This window comes from Mytilus edulis, chromosome 7 (assembly GCF_963676685.1).
Source record: "Mytilus edulis chromosome 7, xbMytEdul2.2, whole genome shotgun sequence".
Classification (NCBI taxonomy): Eukaryota; Metazoa; Mollusca; class Bivalvia; order Mytilida; family Mytilidae; genus Mytilus; species Mytilus edulis.
In genome coordinates this window covers 49,116,373-49,136,160 of record NC_092350.1, presented here as the reverse complement: position 1 = coordinate 49,136,160, position 19,788 = coordinate 49,116,373, and the positions used below count along the sequence as shown (strand labels likewise).

The 19,788-nt window shown below is 31.5% G+C and overlaps 1 protein-coding gene and 1 long non-coding RNA gene across 2 annotated transcripts in view; both read right to left on the bottom strand.

Moving 5' to 3' along the window:
* Window positions 1-19,788, bottom strand: part of LOC139481685 (uncharacterized) — a 99,478-nt gene that overhangs the window by 16,973 nt on the left and 62,717 nt on the right. The window contains exons 3-4 of the mRNA XM_071265149.1: window positions 9,089-9,201; window positions 7,106-7,265 (exon numbers count right to left, since the gene is read on the bottom strand). Coding sequence (XP_071121250.1) covers window positions 7,106-7,265; window positions 9,089-9,201 — 273 coding nt within the window. The remainder of the gene's footprint in view (window positions 1-7,105; window positions 7,266-9,088; window positions 9,202-19,788) is intronic.
* On the bottom strand, window positions 11,053-18,074 carry LOC139481682 (uncharacterized). Its single transcript, XR_011654660.1, has 3 exons — window positions 17,961-18,074; window positions 13,329-13,416; window positions 11,053-12,698 (listed from the first exon to the last, which is right to left on the bottom strand). It is a non-coding gene; the product is annotated as an uncharacterized lncRNA (long non-coding RNA).

The window sequence follows — 19,788 nt, the reverse complement described above, 5'->3', positions numbered from 1 at the left end:
ACTATTACTCGACCAGTCTGAAACAGTCTTAACTCATTCTCGACATGTACTCGACCTATTTTTCCAGTCTATACCATACTTAACCAAAGGTCTGAAAAATACTCGACCAGTCTGAACCATACTAGACCAAAAAACATCTACTTTTTTAACTGTTGAAATAAATTTCTTTTTAACTGATATATATAACAACAGCCAACAAAATTTATAAAAAAAAATAACCTTATAAAAGAAATATATATTTTGTAGGATAAAAAAAAAAACATATTATATATAACTTATATCAAAAAGGGATAAAATTAAATAAATTAATAAAATTGTTTTTCTGATTAGTGGTGAAATATAAAGTATAATCTTTGCTTGGGGGAAAACTCATAAATAAGATCACACCTGGCCAGAGGTATTAAATTCTAAATAACATTGATTCAAAATTGCAACATCCTGGTTAAATTACATAGTCCTTTCAATATACATGTATGTACTATATAAGTAATACACGAATTTAAGAAAATAGGGCTTTCTTTATACCTGTAAAACACACATGAACTGAGGTAATTAGAACATATTAAAGTGCTTTATGTATGCCATGTTAATTTGACAAAAAAATAGTTAAATTAATTGAAAACTTTTTTTACTGTTACTTTGGAATACATTTTCTTTTTTAAAAAAGGTTATCAATGATTGCTTTGGAAATTCTATTATCATGATTATATTAAATTCTTGGTTTAATAAAACAAAACAATTAAGCTCTCATTTTTTTAAATTCATTAAGTTGTTTTATACACTATTTTATATATATCTTCATAAAAAACATTCACTGCATTATTACCTGAATTCAACTGACACCATAAATCTATACTAGGCTTAAGTTAATGGTGGAAATAGTCCAGTTTAATACCATAAAATACTTTTGAACTATTCATAAAATTTTGAATAATATTGAAAATATTAATCACAACTCATTTTTTTAGATTATTGGATCAGCTTGTTTTCATGATTTATATTTTAGAAGTTGATATACATTATTATGTAAGTGTTGATTAATATTGAGTTGAAGTTATATTATGGTTGATTATTGTGAAATTTTAATTTCAATACTGTATTGAATACATTTTTAATTTCAAGTTGTTGTTCAAATTTCATTTTATTAAAAGAATTCCAAAATTGATCAAATTCAGTTGATAGATGCAAAGAATAGGTCTAGGTTGGTTAAGACTTGGTCGAGTATGGTTCAGGCTAGGTCGAGTATGGTTCAGACTAGGTCGAGTACGGTTCAGACTAGGTCGAGTACGGTTCAGACTCGTATAAAATGGTTAAGTACTGGTCAAGTACACATTCAGACTGTTAAGTATGGTTCAGACTACAGTCGAGTATTATCAAGTAAATCTCAGACGAATTCAGACTGGTCGAGTAAAAATCAGTACAGTCGAGTACAGATATAGGCCATTTGAGACTTTTAATGGTTTGTAGTGTATGAGACCGCATGACACAGACAATATCACCTAAGGCCAATGTTCGGTCGTTCACAATGATTAGAGCTTAAATCGGTAGGTCAGTTATTAAAGGCCTCGAAATGACAAATGTGAAAAAAATCAAATGTGAAAATAACGTTTTTTTTTTATATTAAGAGGGTACCCAACACTATACCCAAAAAAATCCGGTCGTTTAATTTTTCTTAATTTTTTTCATTGATAAACTAGGCCAACCTAAACATATTGTAAAATTTTTAAAAGATTTGAACCATAGGTTTAAAAGATTTGGCAACTCAAATATGGCATCTTTTACATACATTGTACTAGTATCGGCCAAAATTGAAAGTTTCTGAAATATGGGTATAGGGTTGAATTTGTTAAAATGTTATAAATGTAATCCTAAATTGACAATAGCATAGCTAATAATGATAGCTGAGGTGAATATTAGTTCACTGATACCCCTTCCTTGTAAGTTTTTTATTCCGGATTTAAAATTTTGCCAGAACTTTAATAGGGGGTATCAGAATCAGCCCCGAAAAGTGAATGCTGTGCTTCTAATGCTTCTAGTATTTGAAGAAGAACTTTTTTTTTTTAAAAATGCGTCGTTTAATTTTTTCATAAAACTAAGCATTTGGAGTGCTATACTAGTCGGTTGTTCTGGCAAATTTAAAAAAAAAAAAAACCGTTAGATTTTTTGGTATTTAAGTTTAAATTACGCCCCACCCTCAAATTGGTTAAATAAGATCAAAATCTATTCAAAAAGTACATAATGGCCATATTTTTGTTCGTCTTTTGAACTAGGCCTTAGCTATTTAGCATGTGGATCTATCATCACAGGGTTAAGCGTCTTGCATCACGATGACCTTTGTGTGACCTTCAAATGTGACCTCAAGGTCAACTTTATGGGTTTCTTCCCGTGAAAAACACAATCATATAGGCCATAACTTCTTTGCCTTTTGACCTAGGGCTTACATCTTTGGCATGTGGATGTATCATCATGAGGTGGTTTGCCTTCTTAAAATTTTGACCTTCATATGACCTTGAACTTTGACCTCAAGGACGATAATTGTGGTTTTTGGTAAGAAACACTTGTACGGGCCATGACTTTTATGTAGTCAGTATGAAATCATATTACACAAGCTTTAATCGACCATACAACAATATAGAAATATTCAAAATTTAAATTTGATAAAGCGAAAATGACATGTTCTATTTATATCATACATGTGTAGTTTCAGTTTCAACTATGATTCTAAACATAGACTTTACTTTCCCTAAAATTGCGGACGGAATAGAAGACACCCGTTAATTTTCGACACCTGTCAGGATAAAGGTTGGAAAAAGACACTAGAAAGATATATTTTGTGTTATTCAGATGAATTAAGAAAGCAAAAATATGTGTAGTGTTTTTTGGACTGAAAACATTTGAAAAGGACGTTTGTTTTTCTTCCTTTTGCCTTGTTCCGTGACATTTAAATGATGCACTGGTGGTTCATTATCCCTCTGGGTATCTTCTAACGTTTTACATGAATATAAATCATGCAATAAAATATTCAATTGCAATTTAATAAATATGACAGCAATTATAAAATTATAAATTATTCGTAATCTTTTTTACATTACTACATGTATTACTAAGGCCATAGTGTATTTCCTTAAAAATTAAACTACATGTTTTGATAAAAAAAAGTATTGTGGAGTCAATTCAGATTTGATTTAATCAATTTGATAAGAAGATCTACAAACATAAGCATTGTGCAATTGTCCAGGGATTCTTATTTATTTGGTTAAAATTTTCATTGTCGGGGGGAGTTACCATTTGAGAGGGGGGTAGGAGGGGTCCTGATCCCAAAATCTCGGCTTAAAAAAACGAAATCCCGACGTCCCGATTTTAAATAAATTTAAATCCCGACATCCCCAAATTCGAAAAAAGAATTTCCGGATGTCGAAAGGGTCAATCCTTAAATCCTGACCTTAAAAACACTCGATCCCGGAGTCCCGATAAAGTTCCTATCCACCCTCAGTTGAGGAGAGGGGGGTGGGGGGCTTGGATGAAAATTGAAAAAAGGCAAGACAGGCTTTTGAACAAACAAAGGCAGGATCAGTAATTTGGCATAACAAGCAGGATGACAATTAAAAATATGAAAACAATTTCAGTCAACTAATGAAAATTGCAGGTCCTTAAAGAATGAAAAATAAAAAATGCAGGACAATAAGGATGATTACAACTATAAAAAAAATGCAGGACAAAATTTTAAATCCTAGCGCCCCCCCCCCCCCCTTTCCCCCTAAAATCAAATGGTAGCATCCTTAGACTTTTAACTTTTGTACTTTATTTCATTTTATTTAAGACCTAGGCATTGCCAAGTAAAAAACGAAAACAGTTATGGTTCTTTCGCTTTCTGTTTCCCTCCTTTTCTAACGTCCTGGTTTTCTTTTGGTAAATTTATTTCACTTTGAAATTTCTCTATTATTTCTCATTGACGATTCATTTATGGAAAATGAGTAATTTTAAACGAATTAAAAGATTAAAAGGTTGGAAAAAGACACTAGAAAGATATATTTTGTTTTATTCAGATGAATTAAGAAAGCAAAAATATGTGTAGTGTTTTTTGGACTGAAAACATTTGAAAAGGACGTTTGTTTTTCTTCCTTTTGCCTTGTTCCGTGACATTTAAATGATGCACTGGTGGTTCATTATCCCTCTGGGTATCTTCTAACGTTTTACATGAATATAAATCATGCAATAAAATACTCAATTGCAATTTAATAAATATGACAGCAATTATAAAATTATAAATTATTCGTAATCTTTTTTACATTACTACATGTATTACTAAGGCCATAGTGTATTTCCTTAAAAATTAAACTACATGTTTTGATAAAAAAAAAAAGTATTGTGGAGTCAATTCAGATTTGATTTAATCAATTTGATAAGACAATCTACAAACATAAGCATTGTGCAATTGTCCAGGGATTCTTATTTATTTGGTTAAAATTTTCATTGTCGGGGGGGGCTACCATTTGAGAGGGGGAGTAGGAGGGGTCCTGATCCCAAAATCTCGGCTTAAAAAAACGAAATCCCGACGTCCCGATTTTAAATAAATTTAAATCCCGACATCCCCAAATTCGAAAAAAGAATTTCCGGATGTCGAAAGGGTCAATCCTTAAATCCTGACCTTAAAAACACTCGATCCCGGAGTCCCGATAAAGTTCCTATCCACCCTCATTTGAGGAGAGGGGGGTGGGGGGCTTGGATGAAATTTGAAAAAAGGCAAGACAGGCTTTTGAACAAACAAACGCAGGATCAGTAATTTGGCATAACAAGCAGGATGACAATTAAAAATATGAAAACAATTTCAGTCAACTAATGAAAATTGCAGGTCCTTAAAGAATGAAAAATAAAAAATGCAGGACAATAAGGATGATTACAACTATAAAAAAAATGCAGGACAAAATTTTAAATCCTAGCGCCCCCCCATTCCCCCTAAAATCAAATGGTAGCATCCTTAGACTTTTAACTTTTGTACTTTATTTCATTTTATTTAAGACCTAGGCATTGCCAAGTAAAAAACGAAAACAGTTATGGTCCTTTCGCTTTCTGTTTCCCTCCTTTTCTAACGTCCTGGTTTTCTTTTGGTAAATTTATTTCACTTTGAGTTTTTCTATTATTTCTCATTGAAGATTCATTTATGGAAAATGAGTAATTTTAAACGAATTAAAAGATTAAATGAATAACAGTCAAAGGGTGTACAGCTGGTCATAGCAATAATGTAAACATTCTGATCATGATCTTTTAAAAGCTTGCATATTGCACATAATTTTAAAACGTAGCAATGAATCAGACTATGAGTAAGAGTTATCTTTTCTTATGTGTTCTGTACCCCCTTAAACGAATACACGAACGAAAAACAAACACTAGTATAAAACACCAAAAACAAACGACAACTACTTAATTACAGGCTCCTGACTTGGAACAACACATACAAACAGAACGTGAATGGGTTGAAATGTAAGCAGAATGCCAACCCCCCTTTTAACTAGGACAGGGGTGTAACAGTACAACATCAGATCGAACCATATAAATCAGCTGAAAAGGTTTAACTCATCAGAAGGATACAAAGAAAAATACATCCAACAAAACAGTGTGTACTTGTGCTCTTTTCTTTGAGAGTACTTTATTACTGAGAACCTAAAACTGACGTTGATAGATGGTTGCATTTATTGAAACATATCAGAGAAATATTGGTAAAATGTAAGTAAATACATAAAAGAAAAATCACACGTAAACATCCATTTTTATAGTATTCCAGATGATGACGTGATAATTGGTTATGCATATTAGTATTTGTTTTGTACCAGACTGAATAAAAACTGAGTCAGATATTTTTTTCTAGTTTGTCATTCTCAGAAATAGAATTCCTTCGTCGAGTCTACGAACTGTGTAACGTCTTGACCTCCATGGTGCTCAATATTCAGATAAATTTATTTTTCTAAAACATATATTAATAAATTAAAAGCAAACAACATAAACAATGAAGTACGACGATGTGACCCAAAACTAGGTCTGCTTTTTTCAGACTTGTTGCAGACCTATTGACAAGTCTGATTTTGGCCAGCTATTTGGACAAAAATGCCCCAGACAAGGTGACACCTGATGACAGGTCTTCATACGACGAGATCTATTCACAGGTCTACTTATGATCGATTAAAGTTTCTAAGACTGTTTACATGTTTTACATTATACTTAAGCTTTTATTTAGTAAATACCAAGCGTATTGACCCTTTTTCCCCGTACAGCAAATGACTGTCATTGTAAGTGACTCTTGAACATATAACACACACGAAAAAAAAACATTTCTTAAAATTCTTATATATATATATATATATATATATTAAATAATGGCTATAAAATTTCAAGCTTGTTAATTGATTATATATAAACGTATCGTCAAATGAAGTATTGACTACATTTGAATTTATCTTTTTACTTTTTTACTGGATTTAGAGTTAAAAGTGTTTAACGTATTGACATTCTAGACCGAATACTGTTTAAAATCGTTTGCGTAAGCTAAAAAATAAACCATACTCCGCTACATGAAATTGTGATATTTTGCACTTAATCATGTAAGTGTTACAAAACCTTTGATTTTTTAAAAATACTAAGGCTTTTTTCTACCTCATGAATAGATTACCTTAGTTGTATTTGGTAATCCTTTAGGAGTTTTAATCATCAATGCTCTTCAACTTCGTACTTTATTTGTCCTTTTTAACCTTTTTAGATTTGAGTGACTAATGAGTCTTACGTAGACGAAACGCGCGTCTGGCGTAAATACAAAATTTAATCTTGGTATCTGTGAAGAGATTTTTTAGTAGCCAATTCTTTTTATAAAACAAATAAAATGTCGGCTCAGAGCTTACCTTTGTACAGATTATGTAAACACTCGTTTATCAATAAACGATACACAAAAGACATACATAACCAAAATATAACATGTGAAACAGATAAACCTTTCGGTTACTGTTTATTTTTACTTTTTTTATTATAAAAAACATGAGAATGTGAATCTTACAATGATATCATATACTTCATACATGCCTTCTATTGTCACTGTAAGATATGTGTGTTTAATTACCTTTTTTGTAGACAACAAAATTGTTCTGACTAGTGCTGTCGTTCACATGGTATGAACAGTAGGCATTCTTGTCACCACGGCATGTCTCTTTCTGATTACAAGCTGTTTCAACTGTTGTATTACCTATTTCAGAAACACTCAAACAGGAACAATTGTTTTGCTTGTAAAAAAAACAATAAGATAAATTATAAAATTATTAATGTGTATATAAAGTGTGTAAATAGAAATAATTGATTAAATAATAGTAAGCTAAACTTTAGTTTAGTATGACTTCCATTATCACTGTACTAGTATACATATTTTTAGGGGATAGCTGAAGGACACCTACGGGTGCGGGAAATCTCGCTACATTGAAGACCCATTGGTGGCCGTCGGTTGTTGTCTGCCCTATGGTCGGGTTGTTGTCGCTTTGACACATTCCCCATTTCCTTTCTCAATTTTATTTAATTCTAAAAATTTTTAATTTTTGATGTGAAACGTTTGAATTCTGGTTGCCTAAAAATGTTCTGTCTATCTGATCATAGACATTATTTCATCAACTTCATCATTTTTTTTTTAATAACTTACTATTTAAAATTGGAATTTAGTATTAAGTTAAAAGGAATAACTGTAGGTTGTGATTTCATTTTTTTCCTCTCGAAAAAACGTTAAAAATTTAATGATAAATACTTTTTAATAACGAGGGTGTTACAATGTACAGTCCAAACACAATTGTTGAAATCATTTCTTCAAACACAAAAACAAAATATACAGTAACTCCTTTAAGAATAAAGAAATAAAGGTAAACTTCATATGACTAAGTTAAAAATTATGCTTACGTAAAAAGTTAAATAAGATAAATATATTGACACACTTGTACCGACTATAAGATATGTGGCAGAACTGAAGTACCAGGTTCAATCCACCATTTTTTCTTCATAAAATGTAATGTACTAAGTCAGGAATAAGGCCATTGTTACATTAAAATTATGTGTGTGTTACATTTTAATGTTGTGTCGTGGTTATATTTGATGCGTTTCCCTCAGTTTAGTTTTTAACCCGGATTTTGCTTTTTTCTCTCAACCGATTTCTGAATTTCGAACAGAGGTATACTACTGTTGCCTTTATATTCATATATGTACAATACAATGAAAATGTGTGTTTGTTTCTAACCCGATTAACCCGATGAATCAATCAATGTATTGATTCAATCATAAATTGGGTATTGTGTCTTGTGTACTACGTACTTATTGAAGCACTGGGCATAACACAGTTGCTAAATTGTTGTTTATGTTTTTGTTCGATAGGGTTTGCAATTTATAACATATTTCGTAAACAAAAGGTTCAGTTTAAAAGAAAATAAATTTATAAAAAAATACTCCGGTATCAATTATATATATAATTAGAACATTCAAAACTTATTAACCAATTTCCGGAAATATGTCATTTATGAGTTCAGTTTCTTAATCTTGTTAATAGGCTGTCTAATCCAAATGTAGAGAATAGAACAAAATGAAAAAAGAAAAAAAGGTATTACATGTACGAACACATTTTGTACTCCCTAATATAAATTCATGTAACCAAAATATATCCTAGCAAACTGACGAAATACAATACTAACAATGCTATTTTTGCTCAACTTAATTATGTAACAAGGTTAAACGCCACGATGCAATTTGTCCTCTCTAACATCTGTGCTGTGAGAAAAACATATTGTAACAAATAGTCATAAAGTAATGTTATACAATTATTTTACCATATTTTTTATATAATGTTCATGACAATGATGGTATGGACAGGTAATTTTTATATTTATTTGGCCTACAAACGATCAGTCATAACATATCGTCCAGCCAAAACCATTTTAAAACAGTATCAATAGATACACATGACAATTAAATCTGCTTATTATCCTGGAATTATTGAAGTGGTTATACAAAACAAATAACTGACTTGGAATTTTTTCAAACCAAACATATATAATACCATAGATAATGAGCTTACCTGTAATCCGATGTAGTTATAGTCTCCACAAAAGTGCAAGCACTGCTGCAACTGTTCACCATATGTAACACTCGTATGTTTATCAATGAACTTTGACTTAACATACAAGCAATCTAGAATATAATAAGCATACGTTTATCAAGATGAAACCTACAATCATATTATTACTAGATATACAGATACGGGAAAAAGTAAAATCACAAAAATACTGAACTCAGAGGAAAATCCAATCGGAAAGTTCATAATCACATGGCAAAATCAAATGACAAAACCCATCAAAAACGAATGGACAATAACTGTCATATTCCTGACTTGGTACAGACATTTTCAAATGTAGCAAATGGTGGATTAAACCTGGTTTTATAGCGCTAACCATTGTATGCTTAACTTTATTTAAGTCGTAGTAGATATGTAAAACTAGAGAGTTGGTTTTTTCAAATCTAATGATTTATTGTAATGTTTTTTTTTAGATGTTGGTGTGTTGAAGGTAGAAACATTATAAGGGTGTTTTGGTGTAACAGCAATATAATGATTCCATAAAAATAAGGATGTGAAGTTAGCAGCTGGTTCGTTATTCTATATTCGATATTCAATTATCCAACAACAGTCGGTTCAGTTGAAAATTATATAAAAAAAAATTATACTTGATTACATTTATTTTTTAATAGTATGATTTTCATAGTTAAGAGGACTACTTAATTACGTAGGATATCGTTTAATGACCCCTTTAAGCTGTCGTAAATTCTCGTTGTCGAATATAATCCGTTTTTGTAAGTTGCATATTTGTCTTTATGTACAATAGATTGTTATTAATAAAACGACTTCAAAGATGTAATTATATAATATATACATTTCTTCAAACAAAATGGAAAACCGATAACTCTAAAAATATAAAGAAACAGAAATAGAAATATTAATGGAATTAAAAAAAAAAGAAATACGGATATCTACGGAGGGCTTAGAATGTCAGGACAAAGGGTACAGGGCAATTGTGAGAGCCCCCTGATTTCTCTATCGGCCTATTTTTATGCATACATTTAGTTAATAGGTAGATACAAACGTGACTGAACAGGAATTTGGGTAAACTTCCCATCGTGAAGAAAAGTGGCAATCTTAGCACTCCACAGATATCGAAGACGACATTGGTCTGAGAAATCCTTTTGATATTATATACAGTATCTATGATTTTGTCGAATTTTATTGACATTGAAAGAACAGGGGGTCGCATCGTTATTGATATAGGTAGGTTTTCACTATATATTTCTTTTCTTGGTGCTTTCCATATATATGAACCTTATTTTTTTCTTAATGCTTCTAGACCTATCTTTTTTTTGTTTTTGTATTAAGAAATATAAGATATAAAATAACAGTTTTGATGTCGTTTTATTGATAAAACTGCATATTTAATTTACATAAAGACAAAAATGCAACTTACATAAGCATTGATAAGGGTTTATATTCGAGTACAACGAGAGTTTAAGACAACTTGAAGGGTCATAAAACGATTTCCTGTGCATATTTTTACTCTTTTCAACTATACAAGTCATGCTTTTAATGTTATCAAATATTATATTTTTTAGGATTTGCAACTTCATTTGAATATCAAACCGACTGCTATCAACCGGTTGGATATTGAATAACGAAATCAATATCGAGTAACGAACTGTTATATCAAATTGAAAATCTGTTATATCAAATTAATAATTTGTTATATCAAAATCGAAAATCTGTAACACTGTGCGGGACAAATTTGCCATTCCGGTATCGGCAAATCTGACTTTGTCGGTTTACAAGATATCAAAAAAAAAATTTGCCCAGTGATAGATTATTGAAAAATTAAAAAAATGCCATATGTCCCAACTTGTCACTGTTGTCACTCTTGTCACTGCAGCTGATTAAAAGTACATTTCCCATGGGAAATTTGATAATTCCCATGGGAATATTAGAGTTTAGAGTTCCCATAGGAACTTTAAAGTTCCCATGGGAAAAGATGAATACAAAAAGTTCCCATGGGAATTAATTCTTCCCATGGGAACAAATTTTCTTCCCATGGGAACAATTTTTCTTCCCATGGGAACAATATTTCTTCCCATGGGAACAAATCTTCTTCCCATGGGAACAATTTTTCTTCCCATGGGAACAATTTTTTTTCACATAGGAACAATTTTTCTTCCCATGGGAACATACTATATTACAATACAAACATTATTTTCCATTTGAATTTTTTTCTTCAGAAAAATTACAATTTGTTGCAAATACTGGATATATGAGAATAAAAGAGAATATACTTCTGCCTTAGCTGGATGGAAAGCTGTAGGGCATAACACATTTTTGGAACCTTGTAAAACATCTCAGAAAAGCAGATTTGTCTCCGGGACAAGTTTGCAATTCCGCTGAGTGCAAAAGTTGTTCACCTTAATTTTTGGAGTTAAGTCAAAATGAAGTTGATAACTTGGTTGGTATTGGTTCCCTGATATTTGTCCTAAAATTGTTTGGCTCTAGCACCACTGTTAAAAAAGTTATGCCCCTTTTTTCAACAATTTCCTTAGAGGAATAGTTGTTTTCCTCAAGGGAAATCAAATTTCCCTAAAGGAAAAAGATTTTTCCTCAAAGGGAAATTGTTTTTTCCTCAAGGGAAATTGTTTTTTCCTCAAGGGAAATTGTTTTTTCAAGGGAAAAAGATTTCCTTCAAGACAACAAATTTCCTCTAATGAAATCATTGTTCTTCAAATTTCCTCTAAAGAAATTTCTGAACATCAAATTTCCCTTATTTGTTCTTGTTAAACATTTCTTCGCTATACCATGTATACAAACAGTATGAATATAATTATTACAAGACTGTATAGTTGATGCAAATGATATTCAAAACTTTCATAAATGTTTGACTCAACATTTTAATGACATTGAAAATTGATAAAGTCTGACTGTTTAGATCTAGGTATTGTTCATACTTTTTATAAAATTTAACTATGATTTATAAAAAAAATTTGTAGCAAATGATTCTGTTTTCTTTGTAATTGTTTCAATGCAATACATTAATAAGCAACCAATTTGAATGTCATACCATTTGTGGTGTTCTAAAGAATTTGTTTATATATTTGCAGATTAAATAATAAAATATACACTTTTCGTGTTATTTTAAATTAAAATTTTCTTCTGTTTCAGCTTGTGTACAGTTTTCAATCCACTACGTAAGAATTCAGTGAATACATTATTCCATTCACTTTATAACATTTTCCTTCAATTCTAAGAGAAAACATTTTTGCAAATTGTTCTTCAATGATCTTCTTCCGTATATTTGATATGAGGGAGCGATATAAATGAGTGGATAAAACTGGTGTTCCTTTGTTCTGCATTCTCCTTTCTTTCGAATAATATATAATATGTTGTTGCTTTTATGCAATAGTGTTTTTGTGTATCTATGATAGAACTCCATTTTGTTTATTGGCATTATCATGTGATAATGATGAAATTTCCTGTTTCTTTTTTGCAGGAAAGCACACATTCCAGTTCAAATTAATCCAATTATGCACTTTGTAAATAAATTTCAACTTTAAGTTTCCTCTTCAGTAATGACCTATTGATCATGAAAACCAAGATGTCTGATCACCTATAAATACACAAAATAAACAAATAAAATGTTATAAATGGAGAGAGAAACAGCAATAAATGTTTTTCATATGTATCTTTCTTTATTAAAATTCATTAAGTAAACTTGAACCTTGCGAAAAATAATTAGCTGTGATGTAAGACTAGAAAGTATAAAACGCAAAATAAAGTAGTCGCGAAAAATTAGTTGATTTACATTAGTCCAGTCTGTGTTTGCAGGAAATTTACATCATAGGTTGCCATATTCCTATTGTGCCTGTCCAAAGTTCAGAGCCTGTAGTTTTTGTAAGTTTAGTCTGACACTAAAATTTAGTGGTTGTTGTTGTTGTTGTTTCATACCGGTTATATTTATTTTTTGTAATTTATTTTGTAATAAACTAGGCAATTAGTTTTACAGTTTGGACATGTTGGATTGTTTCAATTTTTCATCTTTGGGTCTTTTATAGCTGCCTTCTTTGACTATAGGGTATGGATTTTCTCATTATTGAAGGTCGTCACAGGCCTACAATTGCTTTCTTAAAGCCATGATAGTTTTCATATTTAATATACCACATCTTTTAATTTTTATAGTAATCATGATTATCATCTTTCAAGTTCAACAACTTTAAAAAAAAAATAAAAGTGGCCTTACCATTTAGGTTTAGTTTGCTTCTGCAAATTTTAAATTGCCTATCATTTCTGCTGTTTATAATTTCTCTGTATCTTCTATAGTTCTTGTCCTATACATAAAAGAGTAAAAGTTATTATTGAATGGCATCTTGCATCAATATTTTTTTTTGCTGTTTAATGTACATGATGTATATTAATGTGTGTTTAATAAGAAGAGTGCACACGCTGAAATGTCTCGCCTTCTTTTACTAATCATTGATAATATGTTGATAGTCCTAAGTATAAAGCTTTATCACAACTGTCACATAAACTTAACATTAACCAAGATAAATAAATAAAGACTAATGAACCATGAGAATGAGGTCAATGTCAGATGAACCATGCCAGGCAGACATATACAGCTAACAAGGCTTCAATGCAACAATTATAGTTGACCTATTACTTATAGTTTAAGAAAAATAGACCAAATCACAAAAACACTGATCAATGAACCGTGAAAATGAGATCAAGGTCAAATAAAACCTGTGCCACTGACATATAGATCAAAAAATATTTCTATACACCAAATACAGTTGACCTATGGCTTATAGTATTTAATAGATAAAGACCAAAACTCAAAAACTTAATTTTGACGACTGAACCATGAAAATGAGGTCAAGGTCAGATGACATCATCCCCCTAGACATGTACACCTTACAATCATTTCATACAACAAATATAGTAGACCTATTGCATAAAGTATGAGAAAAACAGACCAAAACACAAAAACTTAACTATAACCACTGAACCATGAAAATTGTCATAAATAGCATAGACACCTCTTAGTTTTGAGAACAACATGCGTTAATTGTGCAAGTATAATCATTGATAAATCATGCACAAGATTGACTTTTTTTAAAAAGCCTATATATTGAAATTTTCTGAAAATATTGCATGCATTTATTAATATGACCAATTTCAAGAAATGCGCAAAGATGTGAGATGATTTATATAATTGTAATTTCAGGAATTTACAGTAAAGGCTTTCATCCCCACTGCATTTTGCACTTTTCCCATGTCAGGAGCCAGAAGTTATGGCCTTTGTGACCTTTGTATGATTTTTATTTTAGTTTCTTTTTTAATATCAAAGAGTTTAATATGACGTCCATTATCACTCAACTAGTATACATTTTTGTTTAATGGCAAGCTAAAGCATGCCTCACAGGCAGGGATCCAGGAGGGTCTGAGGGTTGGACATGTTGGAACCCCCCTTTCTACATTGTTCTTTATTGGACGATCAATGCATTTGAATTTTAAAATTAACACCATTCGAACGTAAATATATTTCAAAATTAAGATGCTGCAATGTACAATCCCAGTAGAGCTGGGAAGATGGTATAAGTCATTCCAAAAGAAGAAAGGACATGCAATCTGTGTTTAACTGCAATTGGCAATGAATTCCATTATTTATTTGAATGCAATTCTTTATTAGTTAAAAAATATCAGAAATCAGCATATTCCAGAGTACTATGTGAAATATCAGAATTAAGCAAAAATGAAAGGACTAACTGTCATTGACAAATATTAACTTATTATTTAACAAGAGGCTCTCAAGAGCCTGAATCGCTCACCTTAATTCTTTTGGTTAAATCTCTCATCAATGATTATTTTGGCTTTTCAATTTATTTAAATGTTTTTTGGATCGTCCTATTTTCTTCAAAAGCCAAAAAAAATAATCATTTTCTCCTATGTTCTATTTTAGCCATAGGAGCTATGTTTCTTGACATACAAGGAAATAAAATATAAAATTTATACTAGATACTCTGAAACTCATTTAGCCTAAGTTTGGCTGAAATTGATACAGCAGTTTCAAAGGAGAAGATTTTTTAAAGTAAGTCAACATGATGAACAAATTGTGAAAAAAGTCTTTAAAGGGCAATAACTCCTTAAGTGGTCAATTGACAATTTTGGTCAATTTGACTTAATTGAAGATCTTACTTTGCTGAACATTATTGCTGTTTACAGTTTATTTCTATCTATAATTATATTCAAGATAATAAACAAAAACACCAAAATTTCCTTAAGATTATCAATTCAGGGGCAGCAACCCAACAACAGGTTGTCTGATTCATCTGAAAATTTCAGGGCAGATAGATCTTGACCTGATAAACAATATTACCCACGTCAGATTTGCTCTAAATGCTTTGGTTTTTGAGTTATAAGCCAAAAACTGCATTTGACCCCCATGTTCTATTTTTAGCAATGGCGACCATGTTTGTTGATAGATCATAACTTCGGATACAATTTACAAACTAGATACCCTAAGGAACGTTCAGTTAAAGTTTGGAAGTATTTGGCCCAGTAGTTTCAGAGGAGAAGATTTTTGTAAAAGATTACTAAGATTTACGAAAAATGGTTAAAAATTGACTATAAAGGGCAATAACTCCTAAAGGGGTCAACTGACCATTTCCGTCATGTTGACTTTTTTGTAAATCTTACTTTGCTGAACATTATTGCTGTTTACAGTTTATCTCTATCTATAATAATATTCAAGATAATAACCAAAAACAGCAAAATTTCTTTAAAATTACCAATTCAGGGGCAGTAACCCAACAACGGGTTGTCTGATTCATCTGAAAATTTCAGGGCAGATAGATCTTGACCTGATAAACAATATTATCCCATGTCAGATTTGCTCTAAATGCTTTGGTTTTTGAGTTATAAGCCAAAAACTGCATTTGACCCCTATGTTCTATTTTTAGCAATGGCGACCATGTTTGTTGATAGATCACAACTTCGGATACAATTTACAAACTAGATACCCTAAGTAACATTCAGTTAAAGTTTGGAAGTATTTGGCCCAGTAGTTTCAGAGGAGAAGATTTTTGTAAAAGATTACTAAGATTTACGAAAAATGGTTAAAAATTGACTATAAAGGGCAATAACTCCTAAAGGGGTCAACTGACCATTTCCATCATGTTGACTTATTTGTAAATCTTACTTTGCTGAACATTATTCCTGTTTACAGTTTATCTCTATCTATAATAATATTCAAGATAATAACCAAAAACAGCAAAATGTCCTTAAAATTACCAATTCAGGGGCAGCAACCCAACAACAGGTTGTCTGAAATTTTCATCGAGGTGTCGCACGTTAGACGCGGACGGGCTACCGCGGGTCTCTCGACCATCGAGGCCGGCAACGATTCATCTAAAAATTTCAGGGCAGATAGATTTTGACCTGATAAACAATATTACCCCATGTCAGATTTGCTCTAAATGCTTTGGTTTTTGAGTTATAAGCCAAAAACTGCATTTGACCCCTATGTTCTATTTTTAGCAATGGCGACCATGTTTGTTGATAGATCATAACTTCGGATACAATTTACAAACTAGATACCCTAAGGAACATTCAATTAAAGTTTGGAAGTATTTGGCCCAGTAGTTTCAGAGGAGAAGATTTTTGTAAAAGATTACTAAGATTTACGAAAAATGGTTAAAAATTGACTATAAAGGGCAATAACTCCTAAAGGGGTCAACTGACCATTTCCGTCATGTTGACTTATTTGTAAATCTTACTTTGCTGAACATTATTCCTGTTTACAGTTTATCTCTATAATAATATTCAAGATAATAACCAAAAACAGCAAAATTTCCTTAAAATTACCAATTCAGGGGCAGCAACCCAACAACGGGTTGTCTGATTCATCTGAAAATTTCAGGGCAGATAGATCTTGACCTGATAAACAATATTACCCCATGTCAGATTTGCTCTAAATGCTTTGGTTTTTGAGTTATAAGCCAAAAACTGCATTTGACCCCTATGTTCTATTTTTAGCAATGGCGACCATGTTTGTTGATAGATCAAAACTTCGGATACAATTTATAAATTAGATACCCTAAGGAACATTCAGTTAAAGTTTGAAAGTATTTGGCCCAGTAGTTTCAGAAGAGAAGATTCTTGAAATAGTTTACGACGACAGACGATGACAGACGACGACAGACGACGGACGACGACGGACGCCAAGTGATGGCATAAGCTCACTTGTCCCTTCGGGACAGGTGAGCTAAAATGAGTCTATATTCATTTCAAAGTTAACTAAAATATTATAATGTTAAAATATTATAATATAAAGTAATTTTCCATATATTTTATTTCTAAGTTGTTTTATTTTTTTTTTTAATTGTATGTGATTGTATTTTGTAATTTACCTCTTGTTTCACATGTCAATGTGACGGAGTGTTTTTCAAATAAAGCATATTGTATTGTATTGTATTGAATGGGGACATGTAGTTGGACCCCCCCCCCCCCCCATTTGTCTTTGGTTAGGAACCCCTCCTCGGGTTGTGGGATTTTCTCGTTGCATTGAAGACCCATTGGTGCCCTTTGGCTGCTATCTGCTCTTTGGTCTTTTGATACATTCCCCATTTACATTTCGATTTTATATTCAGTTCTATTATAAATGTTAGACTTCTTGTTGATTTGGTTTCACATTTCGGCTTCGTCAGAGGAAAGCGTTCCAGAAATAAAATAGCCTTGCAAGACGTCATAATTATTTGGACTAGATTTTCACCACCATCAACATTGTAAAGCTTGTCTCACTGTGGAAGAAATGAGTTTGGCGCGTTTACAAAAATATAATTGTCTGTGCTGACAGGGGAGTGTGTGTGCATACCATTATTTAAATTTTCTAAACCTTCTTTTTCAATATTTTGTGCATTTCTTGGTAATATACTGTCAGACCTCGAGTGCTGCTTTACAAAAACGATCAACTTACAAGTAATGTAGGGGAAGGAAACTAGCTAAAAAGACCAAAAATAAGCCACAACTAATGGGGTCTCATTGGGGGTTCTGTTCACGGATCTCGCTTTATAGTTACTATTCATTTTTTTTAGATTCCCGCATCCCGCTTACACTATGTAAGTAAACAATTCTAATATTTTTGTAATTTCCTATGTCCCGCTAAACTTCATTTCCAGTTTTCACGGCACAATAATTTGACTATTAGTGACACTAAGTACTGTGGTATTTTCAGTGGGTATTTTACCAATAAGGCCATATATTTCGGTGTGTAGAAATACCGCAAAGGAATTCTTAATGGCGCTGACTAAGAAGAAAGTTTTTGCATTAAGGACACCAGAGACATATATACACATGTGTATATTATATGTCTCTGAGGACACTATTTAAAACGATGTTTTAAGATCACAGAGAATATGGATATATAGGAGGATATGATTAAATACCTCATATCTGTAAAGTTAGGTATCAATAGATATTGTAATTTTGAAGTTAAATGACTTTTTAATCAACGCGTGCCACTCGGCACGTGACCAACGGCTTATTGCAAATTCACTAATCATCATGTTCAATCAACCTAATCCAATACACAATTGTCTTTTTATCGTTACTTATTGATTTATTAATGGTTGTTGTTGAATAAACCTAACGGTTTAGCGTGGTAAAATTTCAAGTTTATGAAAGAAAAATAAAAAATAAAATGAATTTTGTGTTTTAAAACTTTGCCTTTGTTATATTTTGTTTTTAAGGAAATTGCTATGCAAGCTTTTTTTTTAAAATTAAAGAACCCTATTTTGAGATACAAATTGAGACAAAAATGCTTTTGAGATTTCGTTTCCTTGTTAACAACACAAGAGTTTACATATATTATCATTATACCTTGAATGAGTGACATATGCATGAGAGTATGTGGTGTCCGTGGGGTTCTTCAAAATCCGATTACAGAAGTAATATAGAAAAACTCCAAGAGGTAAAATTATATTACGTTTTAAAAAGAGACTATAAATCATAACTGTCTCCTATGAACAATAACTTTAAAACTGATGTCAATGCTTTTTTTTAACAATTCATCTTTATTTCAACAATTGAAGATGAATACCATTTTATTTTATTATGTAATAAGCATCGTGATGTAAGAAATATAATTCACAATGTGTAGGCGCGAATCTAGAGCTTGAAGCGGAGGTTTGGGGGAGGGGGTACGTGATAAATGTTTAGAATACTAGAGAAGTTTTCTTGTTATATAAAACCATATGTTTTTCAATAAATGGCAAACTTTTTGTTCATCCGGCATATGGTTACTCTAAATAAACTTTTGATTAGCCAAGGCTCCGTGTTGAAGGCCGTACTTTAACCTATAATGGTTTACTTTTTAAATTGTTATTTGTTTGGAGAGTTGTCTCATTGGCACTCACACCACATCTTCCTATATCTATTTTGATTAGTTTAATTATTTGATTACAGATCGTATCTACCCGTTTTGCAATTGCTGTATCACCCTAAATGAGGCTAATAAAGATATGTATAATAAAATATATAGAGGTAGCAGTCTTGGATTGTCTTAATTAAATCCTTTGATCCTCTAATTATCAAGTTACCCTCTGGCCAATGTAATTATGACTTGTGTATATTTAAAGAAGTTACTATATATATCTTTATTCTCATAAAGCAAATGCATTACATCGGTACAGAGATAACAAATA